This window comes from Nicotiana sylvestris, chromosome 9 (genome assembly GCF_000393655.2).
Source record: "Nicotiana sylvestris chromosome 9, ASM39365v2, whole genome shotgun sequence".
Taxonomy (NCBI): Eukaryota; Viridiplantae; Streptophyta; class Magnoliopsida; order Solanales; family Solanaceae; genus Nicotiana; species Nicotiana sylvestris.
Genome location: NC_091065.1, coordinates 192,691,456 through 192,712,816, shown reverse-complemented (window position 1 = coordinate 192,712,816; position 21,361 = coordinate 192,691,456). Strand labels below are relative to the sequence as shown.

Below are 21,361 nucleotides of genomic sequence, written 5' to 3'. Positions count from 1 at the left end.
AAACATCATATGGACCTACTCGTCCGATCATATCATCGAAATAACATGTAAATCATGAATTAAACCTCAAAACTCAATATTTTCATCAAGAACTCTCAAAGTTCATAACTCCTCAACCGGAAGTCCAATTCACGTCAAATAAACTCTGTTTTTCACCAAATTTCACAGAAATGTCTTAAATCATATATAAGACCTATACCGGGCGCCAGAACCAAAATACAGGCCCGATACCATCATGTTTTAATCAAATTTCATTTCAATTTTTCTTAAATAATTTCCTTTAAGAATTCATTTCTCAGGTTTGGAACCTCGGAATTCGATTCCGGGCATACGCCCAAGTCCCATATTTTCTTTCTGACCCTCCGGGACCGTCAAATCATGGGTCCGGGTCTGTTTACCCAAAACATTGATCGAAGTCAAATTTATTCATTTTACAGTCAAAACTTATCATTTTTCACATATTTTCACATTTAAGCTTTCCGACTACGCGTCCGGACTGCGCACACAAATCGAGGTGGTGCTAAGGGAGGTTTTTAAGGCCTCGAAACGTAGAATTTCATTACAACACAAGTGATGACCTAAAAGGTCATCACAGTATGAGAATAGAATCACGAGTTAATGTTGTAGTAGTTGGTAAGTAAAAAAATTTCAATTAAAAGCGTATTTTATGTGAGTACTCTTCGTTTTTTATAAATAGTGTTTCAGACGTTATTTTATTTGAATTTTTTATTTGTAAAACAAATGATATAGAACATCTAACTATTTGACCTTTCTAGATTTTCAAAGGTAAATGAATACAATTGGATCAATGTGGGAACTGAACATTAACTAACAAGTATCCTTTACGAGAAAAGGTATGTTAATACTTTTTTAAGAGATTGTTTACAATTTTAAGATTTCAATTTCGAAATTGTCATATCACTTAATTATGATATCTTGGTTCCGATTGTTTTTAACGAGGTTGTTAAATTGTATGTCTTTGAATAGTGCTGGATTAGGATTATTCATGTGCTTATGCATATGTTAATTTGATCATGTATTCAGGCATGTTTTAAGACCATTATTTCCACAAAGTTGTAATATGATTTTTTGAATCCCAAAAATTATTAATAGATATTTTTTGTAATACTTCTTTAACTTTTGAATCTTTGTGTATGCTTATCAATTGAAAACTAGCCCAGAAACAAATAATTCTGATGGTGCAATACTCTTAGAGCTTACTTATTAACTGGTTTGACCTCAATACAAGAGACAAGGTAAATTTATGTTGTTGACATATATTAAGATAGTAAAGAAAATATTTGTGTGATTTCTCCCTCGGATTAATTTTTGTGAACTACATTTTATGATTGAAATAAAAGAGAAGAAAGTTTTAATTGGTTATGCCAAGTAATACAAAATTAAAAATTATTAAAAATATTAGTAGATGTATAATAAAATAACAAAATAACTTCTTTATTTTTAATCTGGACAAATTCAATATCACAAATTAGTACTAAATATGATATTATTTTGATTATAGGTAAAAATGTTAAATGCGAAAAATTAATTAAAATTTTACGATAGATCTAAAAAATGCACAACTAATGAGATAGATATAATATGAGGACATTTATACTTTGAATTAATTAAAAAATGAAGTAAGTAGATAATGCACGAAGATATTAATGATTAATTTAGAAAATAAAAAAATAGAATAATAGAAAATTTTCATATAGAATTTTTTATTAGATATATTATGTTGAAAATAAAAATGGAGGTTGAATTTTTATTTTTCAAAGCAATGTGATCAATGCTCAAATAACAAAGATCACAATTTGAAATGTTTAGTATTATAATTCTTTAATACGATCCATGCATCGCGCATGTTTTAATACTAGTTATATTAAAAGGAGAGTAGTGAAGCATGTGGTTAAGCCAAGTGGCAAGCTAAAATGAAGCCACTTGGTAATTTTAGGACAACATTAATAATTAGAAATTATATATAAAAATATAATTAATGGAGGTAGTTTAATGAATCTTATACATAATCTAAATAGATCTAGACAAATATATATATATATATATATATCTATATCTATATTTATATCTATATATTGATCCACTCATAAATTTTCTTCTATGTTAGCTAGAAATATGGAGGTGAAAAATTAATTAAAAACTATAATAGAAAAAGAATAATATATAAAGACGAAAATTGAGAAAACCTATGACTATTTATACTTTGGAGTAAGTTAAAATATAAAATAAAACTAAAAATTACTTAAGATATTAAAGATTTATTGAATTTAAAAACTAAATAAATTCAAGCAGCAAAATAAGATCTTACATAAAATATACAAATTAATTATAAGGTAAGAGAAAAATTAAATAATCAGCAAAAGATATTTTAATAACAAGAAAAATAAATTCATATTAATATTGATAAATCGTGCAAACGAATATTTTATACGTAAATATTACTACAACATTTAGATATAATGTGTTCAAACAATTAAGAAAATATTTTTCTATGATTAATATTTGAATTGAGTTTAGTTAGTTTAAGTTTGAAAGCATACCATAATTTTTTAAAAATATGATCCAATTAAGAAAATATAATGATAAAAATTATTTGAATTTGAGATGAGAAAGTATTTTAATTTTTATCTATATTATATTAGAATGAGTGAGGTAAAAATAGATATTAAATTCAAACAGGCTAATAAAAATTCACATGACAATGTAATAATATTAGGTATTGAATAATGTAAAATCAATAATAAAGAATAAATAGAAAAAAAACTAATATTTTTTATCATAGGAAAAAACTAAGATTTTTATCTCAGCAACAGAGCATAATGGAAAACTCAATGGACAAAGGCAAAGCTATAGAGGACAGGTTTGAACTGGATATGACAAATTTTCCAGCTTTATCAGCCATTGCTATGAGGAATTCTTTTGGACCATTGACTAAAGGATCATGGTGTTTGAGTAGTGTACCTCCTGATAAAGGAAGAGGTAGGCTAACTTACTGATGAAGTGGATATTTTGGAATATTAGATGGGTGAATAAGAGGTATAAACAAAAAGAGTTAAAAAAATATATTAGTAACCAAAGAATAAAACTAGCAGTCATAGTGGAAACAAGAGTTAAGGAACATAATGCTAGTAAAATCATATCAAATATACTGCCAGGGTGGAACTATGCTACCAACTATCAGGATGCTTCAAATAAATGGATATGGTTTACTTGGGACTCGCAGTGGTATAATGTTACTATCCTAAGTGTTGCAGCTCAATACATACATTATTTGGTACAAGATAGGGTGGGAATAATTGATTGTGCAATTACAGCTATATATGGTTACAATACCATAGAGCAAAGGAAACAATTATGGAGTGGTTTGAAGGACATTGCTACAGGAAATACAAAACCATGGTTGCTATGTGGGGATTTCAATGCAGTCCTACATACCAATGACAGGCAGATGGGCAACCCCATTACATATACAGAAGTGCAGGACTTTGCTGACTGTGTAGCTAATCTAACTCTGAATGAACTGGCATGGACATGTGACTATTACACATAGTCAAACAAGCAACATGGTGTAGAAAGGATCAGCAGCAGAATTGACAGAGCTTTTGGCAATTATGAGTGGATGATGCAGTAGGGTCATGTGGCTACTAAATATGGATTGCCATACATATCTGATCATAGTCCAATGCTATTAACTCTTTCCTCAGCTCCCAAACCTGGCAAAACACCTTTCAGATTTTTTAATGTCTGGGCAGATCATGAAAGCTTTATATCCATTATAGAAAGAATCTGGAATCAATCTTTCGCTGAGGGCAAAATGAAGAAAATTTGGATAAAATTGAAGAGGTTAAGGCCTTTGTTCAGGACCCTAAACACTGAGCACTATAGAACTATTAGTATGAAGATTGAACAAGCTAGAACAACCTTAGAGGAGGTGCAACAGAAGATAATTACAGCATATAATGACAATCTGATTGAAGAAGAGAAAAGCTTATTGCAGAACTTAGAAAAGTGGTCCCTTATTGAAGAAAGTGTATTAAGGCAGAAAGCAATAACTAAGTGGATCAAACTGGGAGACTCTAATACCAAGTATTTTGCAGATGTTATGAAGGAAAGAAGTCAGAGAAAGCAAGTAAATGAACTTGTATCAATCATGGGAGATAAACTTGTTCAACCTGACAACATAAAGCAGGAAGTGGTAGATTTCTATAAATCTTTAATCGGATCAGCAGCTCAATCTCTGCCTGCAATTGATAGAATGATCATGAGTAATGGGCGAAAACTATCACAAATGTAGAAACTTGCTCTATGTGCTGAGGTGACTGACAAAGAGATCTATAATGGATTATGTGCTATTGACAGTGACAAAGCACCAGGAATTGATGGCTACAATGCTTACTTCTTCAAGAAGGCATGGGTGATTATCAACAATGAAGTCAGTCAAGCAGTGAAAGAGTTCTTCAGTACTGGAAAATAGTATAAAGCAGTGAATTGTACCTCTATCACATTGGTCCTTAAAATGGTCAATCCTAGTACAATAAAAGATTACAGACCTATTGCTTGTTGCACCATGTTGTACAGGTTAATCTCTAAAGTCCCAGCTGGCAGAATACAACAAGTGATAGCATCAGTGATAAGTGAAGCTCAATCTGGTTTCATACCTGGAAGGAGGATATCACACAACATTATATTAGCTCATAATCTAGTCAAAGCTTATACAAGGAAGAACATTTCTGCCAGATGCATGATCAAAATTGATCTCCAAAAAGTCTATGATTCAGTTGAATGGAGTTTTTTAGAGCAAGTCATGACTGAAATGGGATTCCCAGAAAGATTTGTGAATTGGACAATGGAATGTGTGAAAACTGTTAACTACACTATTATGGTTAATGGAGAGACTACTCTACCTTTTGATGTTGCCAAAAGCCTAAGACAAGGTGATCTCATATCCCCTTTCTTGTTTGCAATTGTAATGGAGTATCTCAGCATAAATCTTAACAAGTTGAAGGAGGAGAAAGATTTTAAGTTCCATCCAAGGTGTGCAAAGTTAGGGATTATTCTGTTTCTCATATTCAAGACTGCTTCAATCATTTCTCTCAAGTATCTGGCTTACAAGCAAATTTGAAAAAGAACTCAGTGTATTTTGGAGGAGTACAACAGAGTACTAAGATGGAAATTATTCAAAAGTTGAGCTACACAATAGGAGAATTACCATTTAAATATCTTGGTATTCCTCTTGCTACCAAGAAACTATCCCTGATACAGTGGCATCCTTTAATAGAAAAGATAGTTGCAAGGATTTTTTCATGGACTGCCAAAAAGCTCTCTTATACGGGAAGAGTGCAGCTGGTACAAACTGTCCTATTTGGTATTCAATCTTACTGGTCACAACTATTCAACTTACTAATGAAAGTTATGAAGATGATAGCGGCTTATTGCAGAAGTTATATTTGGCCTGGGATCAACACCATTACCAAAAAATCCCTGGTGGCTTGGGATAGGATGTGTACACCTAAGTTAAGAGGGGGATATGGTTTGATTAATTTACAAATGTGGAACAGGGCAGCTATAGCAAAACTGTGTTGGGATGTAGCAAGCAAACGAGATAGCTTATGGATAAGATGGATTCATGCATACTACATCAAAGATAAGAGGATAGAAGACATAGCAATCCCACAACAGGCAAGCTGGATGGTGAGACAGATTCTAAGTGCCAGAACAGTACTACAACAAATTCAACATAGGCAACAAGCCAAAAAGAGCATGATCAGCCAGTTCTATTATCAGTTACTGGGAAATAGTCCAAGAGTTGTGTGGAATTCTATGATGTTCAAAAATAAAGCTAAACCAAAAGTTATATTCACAATGTGGGTACAGTTGCAAGGTACACTTCTAACTGCATATAGATTGATTAAATCGGGAGTCAATGTGGATCCAAGATATTCCTTATGTCAGCTGAATGATGAAACTAGAGATCATCTGTTTGTGAGCTGCTCCTTTACTAAAACAGTGTGGCAAAAGGTACTACAATGGATGCGAAGGCAAGAAGTAATTGGAGATAACTGGGGGCAACATCAAGAATGGATAACACAGAGAGCTAAGGGCAGATCCTATGGAGCACAACTATACATAATGGTTTATGCAGAGGTAACCCATGGTGTTTGGATTGAAAGGAACATGAGAATATTTCAACAGAGAAGTAGAAGTGCTGATAGTATAGCTAGAGAAATAGCCTACATATGTAATGTGCGAGCTACAAAAGGAATCAGTAGTTTAGTTCAACATTTTATGTTTCATTAGACATAGTATGTAGGATGAAATTGTTTTTCTTGAGTTTTTGATAGATATAGCTGCTGAGTTATAAGCAGGCTATGAAATGTAAAGATTATCGGTGATTAATAAAATGCTAATTACCTAAAAAAAAGTGTAAAACTTATTTAAATTTGAGATGAGAAAGTTTTTTATATTATGATAAAAAAATTATAATATAAGTCCACATAACTCAAGTCTAATAGTAAAATAAAAAACTAAAAATATTGAACAATAAAAATAAATTAGAGATAATGTAAGGACATTTATAAATCATAAGTTTAGAAAATAATATAAAGTAAATATACAATACTTAAAAATATTATTAAATTTTAAATAATTTAAACTTTTCGAGTAATATTTTTGAAATAAAATAAATATTTATTTGATAATTAAAAAATTATATATTTATCTTATATTATTAAAGAAAAGTAGTTGAGAATGATATTAAATAAAGCTACGAGTTAATGAAAAGCCACATAAAACATAATAAGACTATATATTAGATTAAAAATAGGAAAATTACGTTAACTTATTAGAAATTTACTAGTAGAAATGAAAAGAAAAGACTATTTGAATTTAAGATTAGAAAGTTCTTAAAACTACGATGCGAATGCTCAAATTATGAGTAATACCCCGGAATTGAAGTCTTATTTATGAAAAATAAAATAACAATAAAAAATAAAATTTTAAATTATAAAATAAATTTCTAATATAGGTAATTTTACTAAAATTAAATTTGTATCTTCAAACTAAAAAAGAAAAAAAAATATGTAAAGAAGTAAAATGACAATGAAAATATTACTAAAACATTTAGATATAATATGTTCAAACAGTTAAGAAAATATTTTTCTGTGATTAATATCCGAATCGAGTGCAGTTAGTTTGAGTTTGAATGTATAGCATAATTATTTGAAAATGCGGTCTAGTTTAGAAAATAAAATGATAAGAATTATTTGAGTTTGAGATGGGATTTTTTTTTTGAAAATATTACGTAAAGAATTAAAATGATAGTAAAAATATTATTACAATATTTAGAAATAATGTGATCAAAAAATTAAGAAATTTTTTTCTATCATTAAATAAATTTTTAAAATACAAAATAAATTTCTAATATTGGTAATATTAATAATGAAAATTAAAAATTAATTTTTATCTTATAGCTAAAAAAGAACAAAAATTTAACTGCATCTAATATAAAATTAATTATAAGAGAACTCAATACATTTAGAACATGATAATCAAATCACTTATGTATTAATATTTTAGACTTATGATTAACATCTGAATCGAGTGCAGTTAGTTTGAGTTTGAATTTATAGCATACTTTTTTGAAAATGTGGTCCAGTTTAGAAAATAAAATGATAAGAATTATTTGAGTTTGAGATGAATTTTGTTTTTTTAAAAAAATATTACGTAAAGAATTAAAATGATAGTAAAAACATTAATTCAATATTTAGAAATAATGTGTTCATAAAATTAAGAATTTTTTTCTATGATTAAATAAATTTTTTAAAAATACAAAAAAATTCTAATATTGGTAATCTTAATAATGAAAATTAAAATTAAAATTAAATTTTATCTTATAGCTAAAAAAGAAAGAAAATTTAACTGCATCTAATACAAAATTAATTATAAAAGAACTCAATATATTTGGAACATGATAATCAAATAACTTATGTATTAATATAAAACTAATTAACATTTATAGTAGGAAAGAGAATGTATATTAAAAAGAAAATAGAGGTAGTGTGAGGATACTTATACTTTAAGTTAATTTTAATATAGATAAAATAAAATAATTAATTATATTTAAAAATATTACTGACAAATTTAAATGATTAAAATATTATGAATAAGAGGATAAAAGCATAAAAATATATCAAATTTCTAGAATTAAACATTTATTTTTATCATGTACTATTAAAAGGATAATAAGCAAGACATTAACTTAATTATAAGCTAACAAAAAATTATATGATGGTATAATAATATGAAATATTAAATAATACAATAACTATAAGAAAATAAACAAAAAAAAAAGAATTTACGTAAAAATAATGTGATGAATAAGACATATTTGACTTCCTGATAAAAATAAAGTGACTGTAAGAATTTTATTAAAATAATATGATCTAATGTGCTCGAACAAGACTGATCACAATATGACATGTTTAGTATTCTTTAATATCCACCACGGAATGAAATGCAAGTACTAAAATCAAGGGGTCAGGTTGCTACAAATATATGTTAAATAGATTGGTTGTCTACTACGATCCTGCTTCATAATTAAATTCTCATGTTATATAATTTTTATCCGAGAGATATATATTTTAAGGTTATTTGTACACGATTCAAACAACATACATTGCAATTTGAAATGATTTGTCAGTGCGTCGCACGAGTACTAATACTAGTTCATATTAAAGAAATGCGTCACAAAGACAAGAAATACTCATGCTCTTATCTACTAGCGTTATTGAGCTAGTCGTCTTTTTACCAATTTTAATATAATAATTTGAAATATATCTACTTGCAACAGTTTTATCCTTGATCAATTGTGCTAAACTTTATTAATAAATTGGTTTGAATTATATATTATTATTTTTTATTTCAAGGAACTAATTATTTAACTTTATATGTACGAATAACAAGTAGTTTACGCATTAAAAGTGTATTACTTTTAGCACATGTTTAATATTTAGCACAAGATATCGCGTACATCACACGAACATAAAGACTAGTATAATTAAAATGTATGAATATTCTTAGAACTTTTTTCTACATTATATGAAATAAGCAATTAGACTTTTCTTATATTTTATTTTCAATATAAAATTTGTAATTATTTCAAATTCAAATTAGACTTTTCTCCTATGTTTAAAATTCAAATTCAAAAATAGTAACTAATTATTAATGACACATAGTGCATAATAATTTTAAAAAGAAATTGCCAAGTGGCTTTTATTATGTTGTCACTTGGCTTACAATGGTGTCTTTGCCTCTCCTATTATATATAGATGGATAGATTTCTATTATATATAGATAGATAGATTTCTGAAACCCTATACCTCGTATTAAATTTATGAGATGTATGAGTCGGGCGAAAATGGCAAAAAAACTTTGTAGTATATTAGTTATACAAATATCATTTTTCTATATGTCATATTATTTCAAGCAAAAAAATTTATCAGAATAATCCTGGCTAATAAGTTCTTCGTACAGATTATAATATACGTATGGTTATACGGTAAGTAACATAGATAGACAATTACATACTATTTAAGTATTTATAATACAAAAATTATTATGTCACATTATTTTTTTATTAATCTATTTTTAAAAGAAATAATACGTTTTTATATATGGTAAAAAATAAAAATAAAATAAAGAAATAAATAGTTTATGTAGGCTTTGTCCCAACATTCGGCATTTAAGCTAGATATGTAATTTTAGGAAAGTTACACTAGTTAAGTAAAAATGATCAAAAATGCATTATTTCATGTAAAAGTTATACGAGTAATTTTTTTCTTCTCTTTCTTTCTTCTATTTAATAGTAATTATAATCGCAATCCACAAATATGACTATAATCAAGGAATTGAGAAATACAATATATCAATTGAAAATGCAATTAACAAATATGACTTATAATCGCAATTGAGAAATGCGACTTATAAATTGCAACTGAAAAATGATACTTATAAGCGACTTATAAATAATAAATTGAGAATCCGAATTGTAAATCGGAATTGCAGAATGGTATTTATAAATCGCATTTTAGAGAGCCGTACTTGCAAGAATGTTCAATTTTTATTGTTAAGAGAGAGAAACTTTAGTAATAGCCTATTTGGCCATGTTTCTCCGTGGCCAAAAATATTTTATTTTTCAAAATTTTTTTTTTTTTTTTTTTTTTTTTTTTTTTTGCAAAGCTGAAGTGTTTGGCGAAGCTTTTAGAAGAAAAATAAGTGTTTTTGAGGAGAAGCAGAAGCAGCTTTGGAGAATCTGAAAAAAGTAGTTTCTCTCCAGAAGCACTTTTTAAAAAAAAAAAAATACTTTTTGAGAAAAATACACTTAGAAATACTTTTTTACAGCTTTGCCAAATAATAATTGCTACTCAAAAGTACTTTTCAAATTAATTAACCAAACACAAGTTGCTTCTCCCCGAAATTACTTTTGAGAAAAACACTTTTTAAAAAGAGTAGTATTTCTTAAAATAAGTGGATTTAAAAGATTGGCCAAATAGGCTAGTAAACTATGTATATTTTTTTTTTCAACAACCCAGTATAATCCCACTTAGTGGGGTCTGGGGAGGGTAGTGTGTACGCAGACCTTACCCTTACCCTGGGGTAGAGAGGCTGTTTCCAAATAGACTCCCGGGCATCCTTCCCTCCAAGAACTTCTCACCTTGCTCTTGGGGAGACTCGAACTCACAACCTCTTGGTTGGAAGCGGAGGTTGCTTACCATCAGAGCTAACCCCTCTTGTCTATGTATATTGTACTGTATAAAATCCTAGAAAATCATGTTCTTCAATATTTTAAATATAAAATCACTAAAACAACTGCTTAAACTACTCTTTAAACTTCGTTCGTTGAACTTGACTTGAATTGAGTTCATAACAATCATTAGAGAATATATGCCTGACTTGTATGCGTGAAAAAACTTAGATAGGTACATGAACTCAATGTTTAATTTGTTTATTAAGTTTTAATTGTATAATTTGGTTTGAAGTATTTTTTTAATTAATTCCTTAAAATCTGATAATGATGTTTTATTTTACGTTGCTTTACAGAGTAATAGAACCCTTTATGCCACCAAAGAAAACCACAACATGATTAACAACTCTTGACTTTTTGATTGGTTGAAATTTTGCTAATTGCTTTGACCTTTGACAAATTAAAGTAGCTAAGCTTAGTGATGTAAAGTTCAAATTGAGAATTTCTTTTATCTTTATCCGGAGTAATTTTATGGATAGTCATCCACAGAGGCCGACCCAGGATTTGAGAATAACGGGGGCACCATCAAAAAAATTATAGCAAGCGGGTTTCGAACCCTCGTCGTGTGACAAGGAGCAAGACTTATTCTTAGAAGCGGACTATTGCTGTAGGCGTAATTTTGTTAATGAGGGTGCCAAGGAAAATATTTAAGAGGTCTCCAACGTATATACAACTATGTATATATAAAGTTTTTGTCGAAATTAAGGGGTTCACGTGACCCCTCAAACATGGCTGTAGGTCCGCCTCTAGTCATCCAACTTTTCTTTCACCATGTACCACATAAGTATTTAATTTTATTTTGTTTAATGTGACGAGTACGATTTTTTTTGGTTTTTTTAAAGTGGTGCGACGTGGATATTCTTGGAATGACGACCCGTTTTTTACCATAGATTTTGCCAAATTTGGGTTTTCTTTTGGCAAACACATGTTTGTTCATAAATTTTATTTATATTTTGGTAAATTCTCAAAACCCAAATCCAAATCCCAAATTCAGCTCGAGAGCTGGTTTTGGCCCAAAATATTACTATTGCATTTTTTAAAAATTGCCCCAAACTTTTGTATTTTATAAAAGAGCTTACCATTTATTATTTTGTAACAATGTTGCTTCGTCTTCTCGTTCATCTGATAGTGTATTATGTAGTTCGTTATAAAAATGATAATTTTGTACCAAATTTATTTATGTTCAGGACTATAGTTTGCGATAATATAATGAATGTTATTGATGAAGGGTATTTGTGAATTGTGATAGTTTTTAGAACTTGTGGGTATAAGTCATGTTTCATGTTTTCTCAACCAAAAAAGAAAAGTGAAATATGTTTTGAAAATTGATGTCCAAACACATTTTCATCTTCAAACCAAATTTTACCTAAATCAGATTTTTCAAAATAAATTTGGGAATTTATGGTCCAACGTTAGCTTAATCTCTGTCACCTTATTGTTTTAATTTTCTGGCTTGAGATAGTTACAAGTTAATAGTATGTGAGATAGCAAATTAAATTTGCACTAAACAAGAAAAGGAGTTGCCTACAACGACAAAACTGGCCAGCTTTAAAGGGACAAGAGGAATAATCCATTTGAGTATTAATAAAAAAAATTATTTATTTTTGGCAGCAGAATAAACACTAATGAAGAAGACTTTGGCTGAAATATTCTTATTAAATTTCTCAATGGAATCAAAGATGACCCACGTCTGTTGATACTTTGTGGCTTGCTTTATTATTTTCTTCCTAAATAGAAGAAAAAAGAAAAGAAAAAAGTCAAAGAAATAATACCTTCTGAATTGTTTATTATACTCCAAGCAATTGAGAAGTTGCACTATCGAGGAGTATCGTAGGATAGATGAGATCCCTTCATTCTTAATGTTCGAACCGTTGAAATTGAAAAATTCTTGATAGGGTGTGTGTCACCCTTTAATCGGTCATATGCAGTGCACAAATCCTAATTAGTCGGACCAATAGATTTCAGATATTATATCAACAACAACAACAACAATAACAACCCAGTATAATCTTACTAGTGGGGTATGGGGAGGGTAGTATATACGCGGACCTTAGCCCTACCCTAGGGTAGAGAGACTGTTTCCGATAGACCCTCGACATCCTTCCCTCCAAAAACTCCCCACTTTGCTCTTGGGGTGCTTACCACTAGAGCAACTCACTCTTGTCAAATTTCAGATATCATATCATTATATCAAAAAAATTTGAGAAGTGCCATATACGGTTAAACCTCTTTATAAAAGCCTCATTTGTTCCGATATTTTTTTGCTGCTATAGAGAACTGCTGTTATAGAGGACATATATTATCACATAACATAAAAATTGGTTTCGACAAAAACTTGGCTTTTAGAGGGAATGCTTGTTATATAGAGATGTCGTTATACAAAGGTCTGGCCGTAAATGGTTAATGTGATGATGATTGACCACTTCTATTAAAAAATAAAGGGCAACCTGGTGCACTAAACTCCCGCTATGCGCGGAATCCAGGAAAGAACCGAACCATAAAGGTCTATAGTACGCAGTCTTACCCTGCATTTCTAAAGAGAAAAAAAAGGTCTTGCATGCACATCAACTTTTACAATTTTTTTTTTCAATCAATCATTTATATCCCCTCTTAAGAAGCATATCTCTTTTATTATTTGTCCTAACTGATCTGGCAGCATCTTTTCTTTGCTTCTAATACAAACTCCTCTTCATTTTCCCCTTGAGAAGAAGAAAAAGATTACCTATATATTTGTGCTTTTAACTCTATTCTTTAGTTTCTTTACAACTCTCTTGAATAGAGTCACTAAACAAGACTCTACTAAAATGGGAAGGCAGCCATGTTGTGATAAAATTGGATTAAAAAGAGGTCCTTGGACTATTGATGAAGACCATAAGCTGTTGAACTTTATTCTTAACAATGGCATTCAATGTTGGAAAATGGTTCCCAAGTTTGCAGGTTTCAGTTTTTGCTTTCTGTCTGTATATATTATATCTTTCTTTTTTTGTGTTAATCATTTGGTATCTGAAATACACTCAGCTTGACTAATTCAGACTCGTGCCCGGTATCACCGTTGAGGGATAAAGTGCTTTGTATCCTTAGGTATCATTTGGTACGAGGGATAAGGGATAAAAATCCCGATATTAAATTTGAGATGAGTTTATCCTATGTTTGGTTGGGATAAAATCGCAGTATAACTAATCCTGAAATTAGTTATCCCGGGATTGTAGTGTTATTTTTATTCCTATAGGAGGGTGGGATAACTAATCCTGAAATAACTTGTTTTCCAACCAAACGACCCCTTAGTTCTCTATTCCTTAGGATCGAACCCGAGACTTCTGGTTAACAGTAGAGGGATCTCAACCATTCCGCCACACTCCAACTCGATAATGTATGCATTTATTATATCTTTCTTTTTTGTGCTAATCATCTGGTATCCAAACTATACTCGGCTCGACTAATTCAGATTCGTGCCCGGTATGACCGTTGAGGGATAAAGTGCTTTGTACCCTTGGGTATCGTTTGATGCGAGGGATAAGAGATAATAATCCCGAGATTAATTTGAGATGATTTATCCCATGTTTGGTTGGGATAAAATCACGGTATAACTAATCCCGAAATTAGTTATCCCGAAACTGGAGTGATATTTTTATCCCTATGGGAGGTAAGATAACAATTTCGGGATAACTAATCCTAAGATAACTTGTTTTCCAACCAGACGACCCCTTAGTTCTCTATTCCTTAGGATCGAACCCGAGACTTCTGGTTAACAGTATAGGGATCTCAACCATTCCACCACACTCTAACTCGATGATGTATGTATATATCATAGCTGCAACGCCTACACGCGGAGTTTTGCAACTCGCATATTTTAACAATTTTTTTCCTATATAGATGATTAAAAGTACAATGCTTAATTTGTGACACTGAATTATTGTGTGATGAAGGTTTACAGAGATGTGGAAAAAGTTGCAGACTAAGATGGATTAATTATTTGAGACCAGATCTTAAAAGAGAGCCACTATCAGAAGCTGAAGAGAATCAGATTATACAACTTCATGCCTCTTTTGGTAACAGGTTTGTTCATTTGAGATAGTATAGAGCAATATTATTGCATATTTTTCACCATTTAATGTTGATTCAGATAAGGATTTAAGTTATATACACCGAAAAGTAAATAACGTTTATACTATGAGTTTAATTTAACCGATATAATAGGTTATTATTCTATTTTTCAGAGAGTTTAACTTCTATGCATTGTTACTGTAAAATTTTCAGCTCATCTAAAAGATAATTACATATAATCATCCGTAAAAATGAGATAAATAACTTGAAAATTAAGCAAGTTGCCTGCTATGACATGTTACAATTCATGGTAGTGCAAAAATCTTTACATTATTAGTGTATGTAAGTTATCACTTTTCAGGTGTCATTAAGAGTTAACTGCTGTTTGTAGGCCAACTAAATGTAATTTTGAAAAAAAACTTTATACAACTGTTTTTTATTATTCTATTGTCGCTTTTCATCTTCTTGTGCCGAGGGTCTATCGGAAAACAGCCTCTCTATCCCAGGGTAGGGATAAGGTCTGCGTACACACTATCCTCTCCAAACTCCACTTGTGGAATTATACTGAGTTGTTGTTTGTGTATAAAACTTAAAACTTTTCTGTTAAACTCTTTATGCAGGTGGTCTAAGATAGCATCACATTTTCCAGGCCGGACTGATAATGAAATCAAGAACCACTGGAACACTCGGATTAAGAAGAGATTAAAGCTTCTGGGAATAGACCCTTTAACTCACAATCCAATTAAGCCAATTAATCTTGAAAATCTTGAACAAAAACCAGACGAGATGATCACACAATCCAACATGCAAACACATGATCATGAAACAATGAATTCGTCGACAAGTAGTAAAACTAAGAAGACAGAAACAGACATCAAGATTGATGATATTACTAATGATTTCTCAGTAGTAGAGAATGAGTGTTCCAATTTGTGTGGAAACTTGGATGTGGACTTGTTGAGCAATACTACTGAAACTGTGTCATATTCTTTGGAAACTGCTGAATCCATCAATCTTTCATCAGCATCAGTTGCTACAGAATCCTCAAGTAATGTTGTCCCTGCAGAAGGACAAGACTCTATGCAGCAATGGTTTTACAGTGTGGATTCACTTTTCTCATGGGACAACAATGTCAATCAACATGGAGTTGGAGAAGACTTTTTCTTTTGGAGAAACTACAACCATTGATTACTCTATTTCTGTTCCTCCTTCTATCTCCATAGCTACATCTATCCTTTTCTATCATAAGTATTCTAGATTAATACACAACTTTCTCGAATTCATTTTCAAAAAGAGGTCCTTTCTGTTATTGAACTACTGCCGTGCGATGTGAGAAGCGCAAAAAAGCTCTAAGGTCCGTTGGGGTTTTAAGCGCAAAATGCAAATAAAGTATGGGCTTTAAGGAAGAAAGGCACAAACGGAGAAAAATTACAAATATGTATGTGTAATCCAAGACTAATATCTATAAGCATGTGTACTAAATATATGGGCAAAGAAATTGAAGAAAATTTACGATAAAGTGAAATATCAACTGTTTAGTATCGGCTCTTTCAGATTACGCTCGTTAGCAAGGAAAAATATGTCTTAGAGCCTTGATGACAACACTGAAGCGCATGTTAAGCAAGGTGTACCGCTCAACATGTTTTGAGCCTCGCGTCAGGGCTTAAACGCGCCTTTGATAACACTGCGATGAACATGACTTGTAAACTACACTAGTCAGTTTGGAAAAACTTCTCAAAAAGAAACGTTGATATCACACCATGTTAAGAGTTCGGTTATCATCTTTCATCAATCAGCCAACTAGATACACATAAAAGCCAAAGAACACATGCAAGGCATGTCACCAACATTGTTTCTTCATGCTTACATATTCACAAAAGAGGAAAGTTACTGAAGCAGTTTCTTTTCTCTTAAGAAATTTCTTTACTTCATAACTAGTGTACAACAATACATATGCCTCAACACCAGCAAGTTGGGGTCGGCTATATGAATTCATTGTCCATGCCGCTCCATTTAGGCTCATCTATTTCAGTGTAACTGTATGCATGATTAAAATATATATTTTCTATTTTACAGTGGAGACATTTTCATATGAATGATGCATTATACATCTTCTTTGTTTTCATGATCGGAAGATTTAAGCAATGGTTTCTTGCCTATCACATCAACATCTCGAGAAGTTGCAGTCTTCCAAGCAGGATAGAGCACATAATGTTGCAAAATGAAGAGAATGTCAAAGAATATTGATATCTGCAACATTCATCCACCAAACCAAATAGTCAGAGCCTCATGATACTATCAATAGAACTGCTAACATTAGGAAAAAAGAGGAACTTAATTAGGAAGAAATTATTTTTTATTGGTTTTATGTGAAGGTATCCCAGTATCCCTAGCTCAAACCAAGAAGGCCTTGCACCATTTCCAGCTCTAATTTGCTACTTCCTCCGCCCCATTGACTCGGCACGAAGTTTAAGAAAGGAAGGAAGACATTTAAAATTTGTGGTCTAAAACAAACCATAGTATTTGTGTGGTTGTAAATCAATTTATTAAGGGTAAAGAAGAAATTATCCCCACTTGTGGTATTACACTGGGTATGTTGTTGTTGTTTGTAAAGAAGGAATTTTAAAAATAAATTGTTTTTAAATAAGGAAAGGTAGCATTCTTTTTGGGACTGCCTAAAAAGGAAAGAGTGCCACATAAATTGGGACGGAGGGAGTATATTTTATACCATTGGAAGTGTAACCCCTCATTATCTCATTAATTGATCTATAAAGAGAACAAAGTATAATAAAGTTTTTAAACAGCGAAATCAGGTATAATAGCTATAGACATGATGATCACAGCAAATATATAGATGGATAAAAAGTAACATTCCGTACCAGTGATAATAAAGTCTTGCCTATGTTTCCATAAAAGTTCACCCAGGAATCTGTGGAAAAGGAGTTTCAAACAGTATATTAAGCACATAATATAACTTCTCTTATACTTTACTAGAAATTTAACTAGTTCTGAAGAAGTCCATATATTTGAAAGACAGAAACTCACTTTGATCTATGGATTGCACTGCCATCTGTCCATAATTCGTCAAACCTCCAAGCAAGTCCAGCAAAATGTTGCCAATACTAAATCCAATAGTACTCTTCCGCTGAAAGTTCATAATAGCCTATAGATTTGAAAGAGGCAAGAAGTTAATCCAGACTGTAGAATGAATCTTACACTAACAAGCAGAATCAATGAAATACAGGACTATACACGTATCAAACAATTCTAGTATTTAAAGTAAAGAGAACCAAAAAGAGAGCCCAATTGATCGGAAGGTGCAAGAATTTTGAAAACAAACAAGCTGAACGTATGCAGTTATTACCTGAGGAATGTATTTAATCACTGTCATAACAACCTGCAACGTGCTGCAATCAAGAGTCAAACATAAAACATTAGCACTTGGAACATGCACATTACCAGTGAATCTAAATAACTCATACACCATGTATATAAGGTATAAAAACTTGCCTTTTAGAAAGAAAATGACAAAGAAGATATCAAGCTCATAAGGTACTTCAGAAGTACACTCATCACCCCCACCCCACCCCACCCGTTTTTGGTCTAGTGGTAAGAGCTCATCACGTGATGTGTCGGTTAGGCGGACGTCACAGATTCGAACCCTGCGCAGACAGAAGCCAGGTATTTAAGTGGAAGGGTAGAGGGACGGCCATTATCCATTGAGTTTCAAACCGTGTACCACTAGCCTCGGGGATTTCTCGGTTATCCAAAGGAAAAAGGTACTATGGAAGTGGCCAGCGAAGGCTGACGTATGATCATCTATTACTATACAAATCTCTTACCCTTTAAGTAAACACTCAAAAATCGGTGCCTTATTTGTTAGTCCTTATTAATCTTGGAAGAAGAGATATAGATAGCACGGGCAGCGCTAGCCTTCTAACTTCAATCAAAATAACTGATGAGATTTTCAAGGGGAGGAACTATGTTTCAATCAGGAAGGGTTCTTACTTGAAGCAAGAGACCAGCCAAAGCCAAGAATGGCTGGGGAGAGCTACGAACACACAAACTGCAACAGTTAACCAAGCAACAGACACGATCGCTATAGAAGTCTTTGCAACCTTCTGGTTTCCACGCTGTAAATAAAGCAATCATCGGCAAAGTGAGTAAAAGGCATTTATCAGGGTCTCAGTCCTTCACCTCATTTCCAGTTCCCTATCCATAGAAAATTTGAACTTAAAAAAGCAAATAGGAATGGTCCACTTACATCATAAATAGCAATCTGAAACAGGGTAAATGCTGTCAATAGAACAGCATGGACTGAGAAAGCAACATCATTGGCAGCCACAGGTATCATCTGCAGTTAAACAATCAAGGCAATAAGCAAGGAAGTCATCGAACTACATGAAAGCCTTCTTCGCATAATATCAATCAAGTTAAAAAGAGATCAAAACACTAAAAGTTCTTAAGAAAATGAGACAAGACAAAAGTACTACTACTACTTTGTGACCAGTTAGCAAGGAAACCCCAGTGGATTGCTTTCCAAACCAAAAATTTTGCTTTCACCAGCCTTCTTGTACTTTTTCTTTATGGTGTCTCACCAGCTTGTGTGCCTCACTAGCCCACCGAGCAGCTTGCTATAACTCATAAGGACAGATGCCAGATAATCCTTCCCACCAAAGATGGGCTTAAGCTAATGTCATTGTAGCTAAGATGTAGGCTTAAGCTAATGTCATAGTAGCTAAGATGTAGATTTTCCTTTCTTTTATGATGGGTGGTGTCCGGGCCAGCTCGCACACACTTCGAGTGTTCAACTGTATACCTGCTATCTCCCACCAGCACATGTACCGTGAACTCTGCCAACCAACGCTTAGGCAAATGGAAAGAATCACCTAGTGTTTTCTATGCCTCGACCTAGGATTTGAACATAAAACCTCATGGTTCTAAGTAGTAGCTACGATTTGAACCTGAGATCAATAGGTTATTACTCCTATGCTTAAATCACTCAAATTTCCGTTCAGTAGTTTGTTTTAAACCTCGATCCTACTTAAGTGCCAATTTAAAATTAGTAATCTATCTTAATTTTTTGTCCCCATATATATAATTCGAACAGAAAGCAGCGGAATTAAGCTAGAAAACCACAAAAAGCAAAAAAGTCAAACCTCATTATAGCCATATTTCTGACGATACTGCATCTGAACAGCAGAACTAAAGAACATGGAAGCATTATAAATGAGATACGATGAGTGCTTGGTCAAATTCAATACCACGAAATCGAAATTCAATCCCACCACACTGCGTTTCAATACACAAAACAAAAAGGGTTTAAATTAAAATCCATTATGGTATGAACTTTGATGTAAAAAAAATAGTAGGAAAATAAAAAGGGAGGACCTTTTGCGTCGGAAATTCAAGATGACTTGAGGGTAAAAACTAATGGACCAAGAGAAAAAAGCAATCCATCCTAAAGTATTGTACAGAACTTCCAGAGGAATTGAATTCCACGCCGCCATAACTTACTCTTTGGATTGTTTTTCTCCAAATCCAAACAAATGAATGAGTGAATCTTTATATTTGTAGTAAAGTGAAGATTCCTTTTTGGTGATGAAATATGGCTAAGCCAATGGAATCATTGGGTGCACTGTGTACGGTTTAAATGGCCTACTGACCTTTTGACCCTCCTGGGAAATGAACTGAATCGGGCCCCAAAGATGTGGCTATATATGTAAATGAATTCGGCCACGAATTGCGTCTCAGTTCACGCCTACTTCCATTGGGGGAAGTGCATAGCTAGCCGCTTTAAAGAGTAAAAATGGCACGGGGCGCCTATTTGATCGCCCCATTTAATTTATATTTATTTTTTAAAAGTTTTAACTTGTACTCACTTTTTAAACAATTTCAGCCCACTTTCTTCTCCTCCTCCTTCTTCTCCTTTGTTTTCTTCTTCTTCTTCTTCTTTCTTCTGCTGTTGTTGTTGGTGCTGCTATAAAATTTGAGTTCATGGGATGCTTGCCATAAATATGTTTATCAGATTATTTAAAAATAAATTATAAATAATTATGTAAGTTAGTAGACAATTATTTTGTGAATATTTCCACGTACGTAAGTTAGTAAACAATGATAATTTTATTTGTTTCACGTTTATTGTTTTTAAAATTTATGATTTAGATACTGTTGGCAATCTGATTATTTATCTAGTATGTTAGAAATTTTTTTCAAAAACTTCAACTTATATGGTGCTGAAGTTTTTACAAATAAACTAAATAACTTCAGCATCATCTACTGAAATTTTTGAAAAAGCTTTATGACAAAACTAATGAATCCAGGACAAAAAAATTTCAGTTTTTAGTGCTGAAGTTTTTACAAATGAACTAAATAACTTCAGCATCTTCTGCTGAAGTTTTTGGAAAAGCTTATCCCGGACAAAAAAACTTCAGCTTATTTAGTGCTGAAGTTTTTATAAATGAACTAAATAACTTCAGCATCTTCTGCTGAAGT

The 21,361-nt window shown here is 31.8% G+C and overlaps 4 protein-coding genes across 4 annotated transcripts; 3 read left to right on the top strand and 1 right to left on the bottom strand.

Annotated features, from left to right (window-relative positions):
* The first annotated feature begins 2,840 nt into the window (after window positions 1–2,840).
* Window positions 2,841–4,495, top strand: LOC138878769 (uncharacterized). Its single transcript, XM_070158463.1, has 4 exons — window positions 2,841–3,000; window positions 3,177–3,544; window positions 3,653–4,216; window positions 4,316–4,495. Exons 1-4 carry the CDS (start codon window positions 2,841–2,843, stop codon window positions 4,493–4,495), a joined length of 1,272 nt encoding a protein of 423 aa, XP_070014564.1.
* Window positions 4,496–5,187: 692 nt separating this feature from the next.
* Window positions 5,188–6,318, top strand: LOC138878768 (uncharacterized). The gene has a single exon (XM_070158462.1). The coding sequence runs from the start codon at window positions 5,188–5,190 to the stop codon at window positions 6,316–6,318; it is 1,131 nt and encodes a 376-aa protein (XP_070014563.1).
* Window positions 6,319–13,487: 7,169 nt separating this feature from the next.
* Window positions 13,488–16,409, top strand: LOC104218118 (myb-related protein 315-like). Its single transcript, XM_009768518.2, has 3 exons — window positions 13,488–13,759; window positions 14,749–14,878; window positions 15,487–16,409. Exons 1-3 carry the CDS (start codon window positions 13,627–13,629, stop codon window positions 16,052–16,054), a joined length of 831 nt encoding a protein of 276 aa, XP_009766820.1. The 5' UTR covers window positions 13,488–13,626; the 3' UTR covers window positions 16,055–16,409.
* A 240-nt stretch (window positions 16,410–16,649) lies between these two features.
* Window positions 16,650–20,558, bottom strand: LOC104218117 (cystinosin homolog). The gene is made up of 8 exons (XM_009768517.2): window positions 20,258–20,558; window positions 20,026–20,158; window positions 19,131–19,220; window positions 18,875–18,999; window positions 18,231–18,273; window positions 17,912–18,029; window positions 17,746–17,795; window positions 16,650–17,116 (listed from the first exon to the last, which is right to left on the bottom strand). Exons 1-8 carry the CDS (start codon window positions 20,374–20,376, stop codon window positions 16,970–16,972), a joined length of 825 nt encoding a protein of 274 aa, XP_009766819.1. The 5' UTR covers window positions 20,377–20,558; the 3' UTR covers window positions 16,650–16,969.
* Between the last annotated feature and the right edge of the window lie 803 nt (window positions 20,559–21,361).

What these genes read in the sequence shown, in the direction of transcription:
- LOC138878768 (XM_070158462.1), top strand. Translation starts at nt 5,188, where the DNA reads ATGGAAATTATTCAAAAGTTGAGCTACACAATAGGAGAATTACCATTT.
- LOC138878769 (XM_070158463.1), top strand. Translation starts at nt 2,841, where the DNA reads ATGGAAAACTCAATGGACAAAGGCAAAGCTATAGAGGACAGGTTTGAA. An exon ending in ACCTCCTGATAAAGGAAGAG is followed by an intron (nt 3,001 to 3,176) that starts GTAGGCTAACTT and finishes ATATACTGCCAG; the next exon opens with GGTGGAACTATGCTACCAAC. An exon ending in ATCTAACTCTGAATGAACTG is followed by an intron (nt 3,545 to 3,652) that starts GCATGGACATGT and finishes ATGATGCAGTAG; the next exon opens with GGTCATGTGGCTACTAAATA.
- LOC104218117 (XM_009768517.2), bottom strand. Translation starts at nt 20,376, where the DNA reads ATGGCGGCGTGGAATTCAATTCCTCTGGAAGTTCTGTACAATACTTTA. An exon ending in TGATTAAATACATTCCTCAG is followed by an intron (nt 18,030 to 18,230) that starts GTAATAACTGCA and finishes TCAAATCTATAG; the next exon opens with GCTATTATGAACTTTCAGCG. An exon ending in AGTGCAATCCATAGATCAAA is followed by an intron (nt 17,796 to 17,911) that starts GTGAGTTTCTGT and finishes CCTTTTCCACAG; the next exon opens with ATTCCTGGGTGAACTTTTAT.
- LOC104218118 (XM_009768518.2), top strand. Translation starts at nt 13,627, where the DNA reads ATGGGAAGGCAGCCATGTTGTGATAAAATTGGATTAAAAAGAGGTCCT. An exon ending in AATGGTTCCCAAGTTTGCAG is followed by an intron (nt 13,760 to 14,748) that starts GTTTCAGTTTTT and finishes TGTGTGATGAAG; the next exon opens with GTTTACAGAGATGTGGAAAA. An exon ending in CATGCCTCTTTTGGTAACAG is followed by an intron (nt 14,879 to 15,486) that starts GTTTGTTCATTT and finishes CTCTTTATGCAG; the next exon opens with GTGGTCTAAGATAGCATCAC.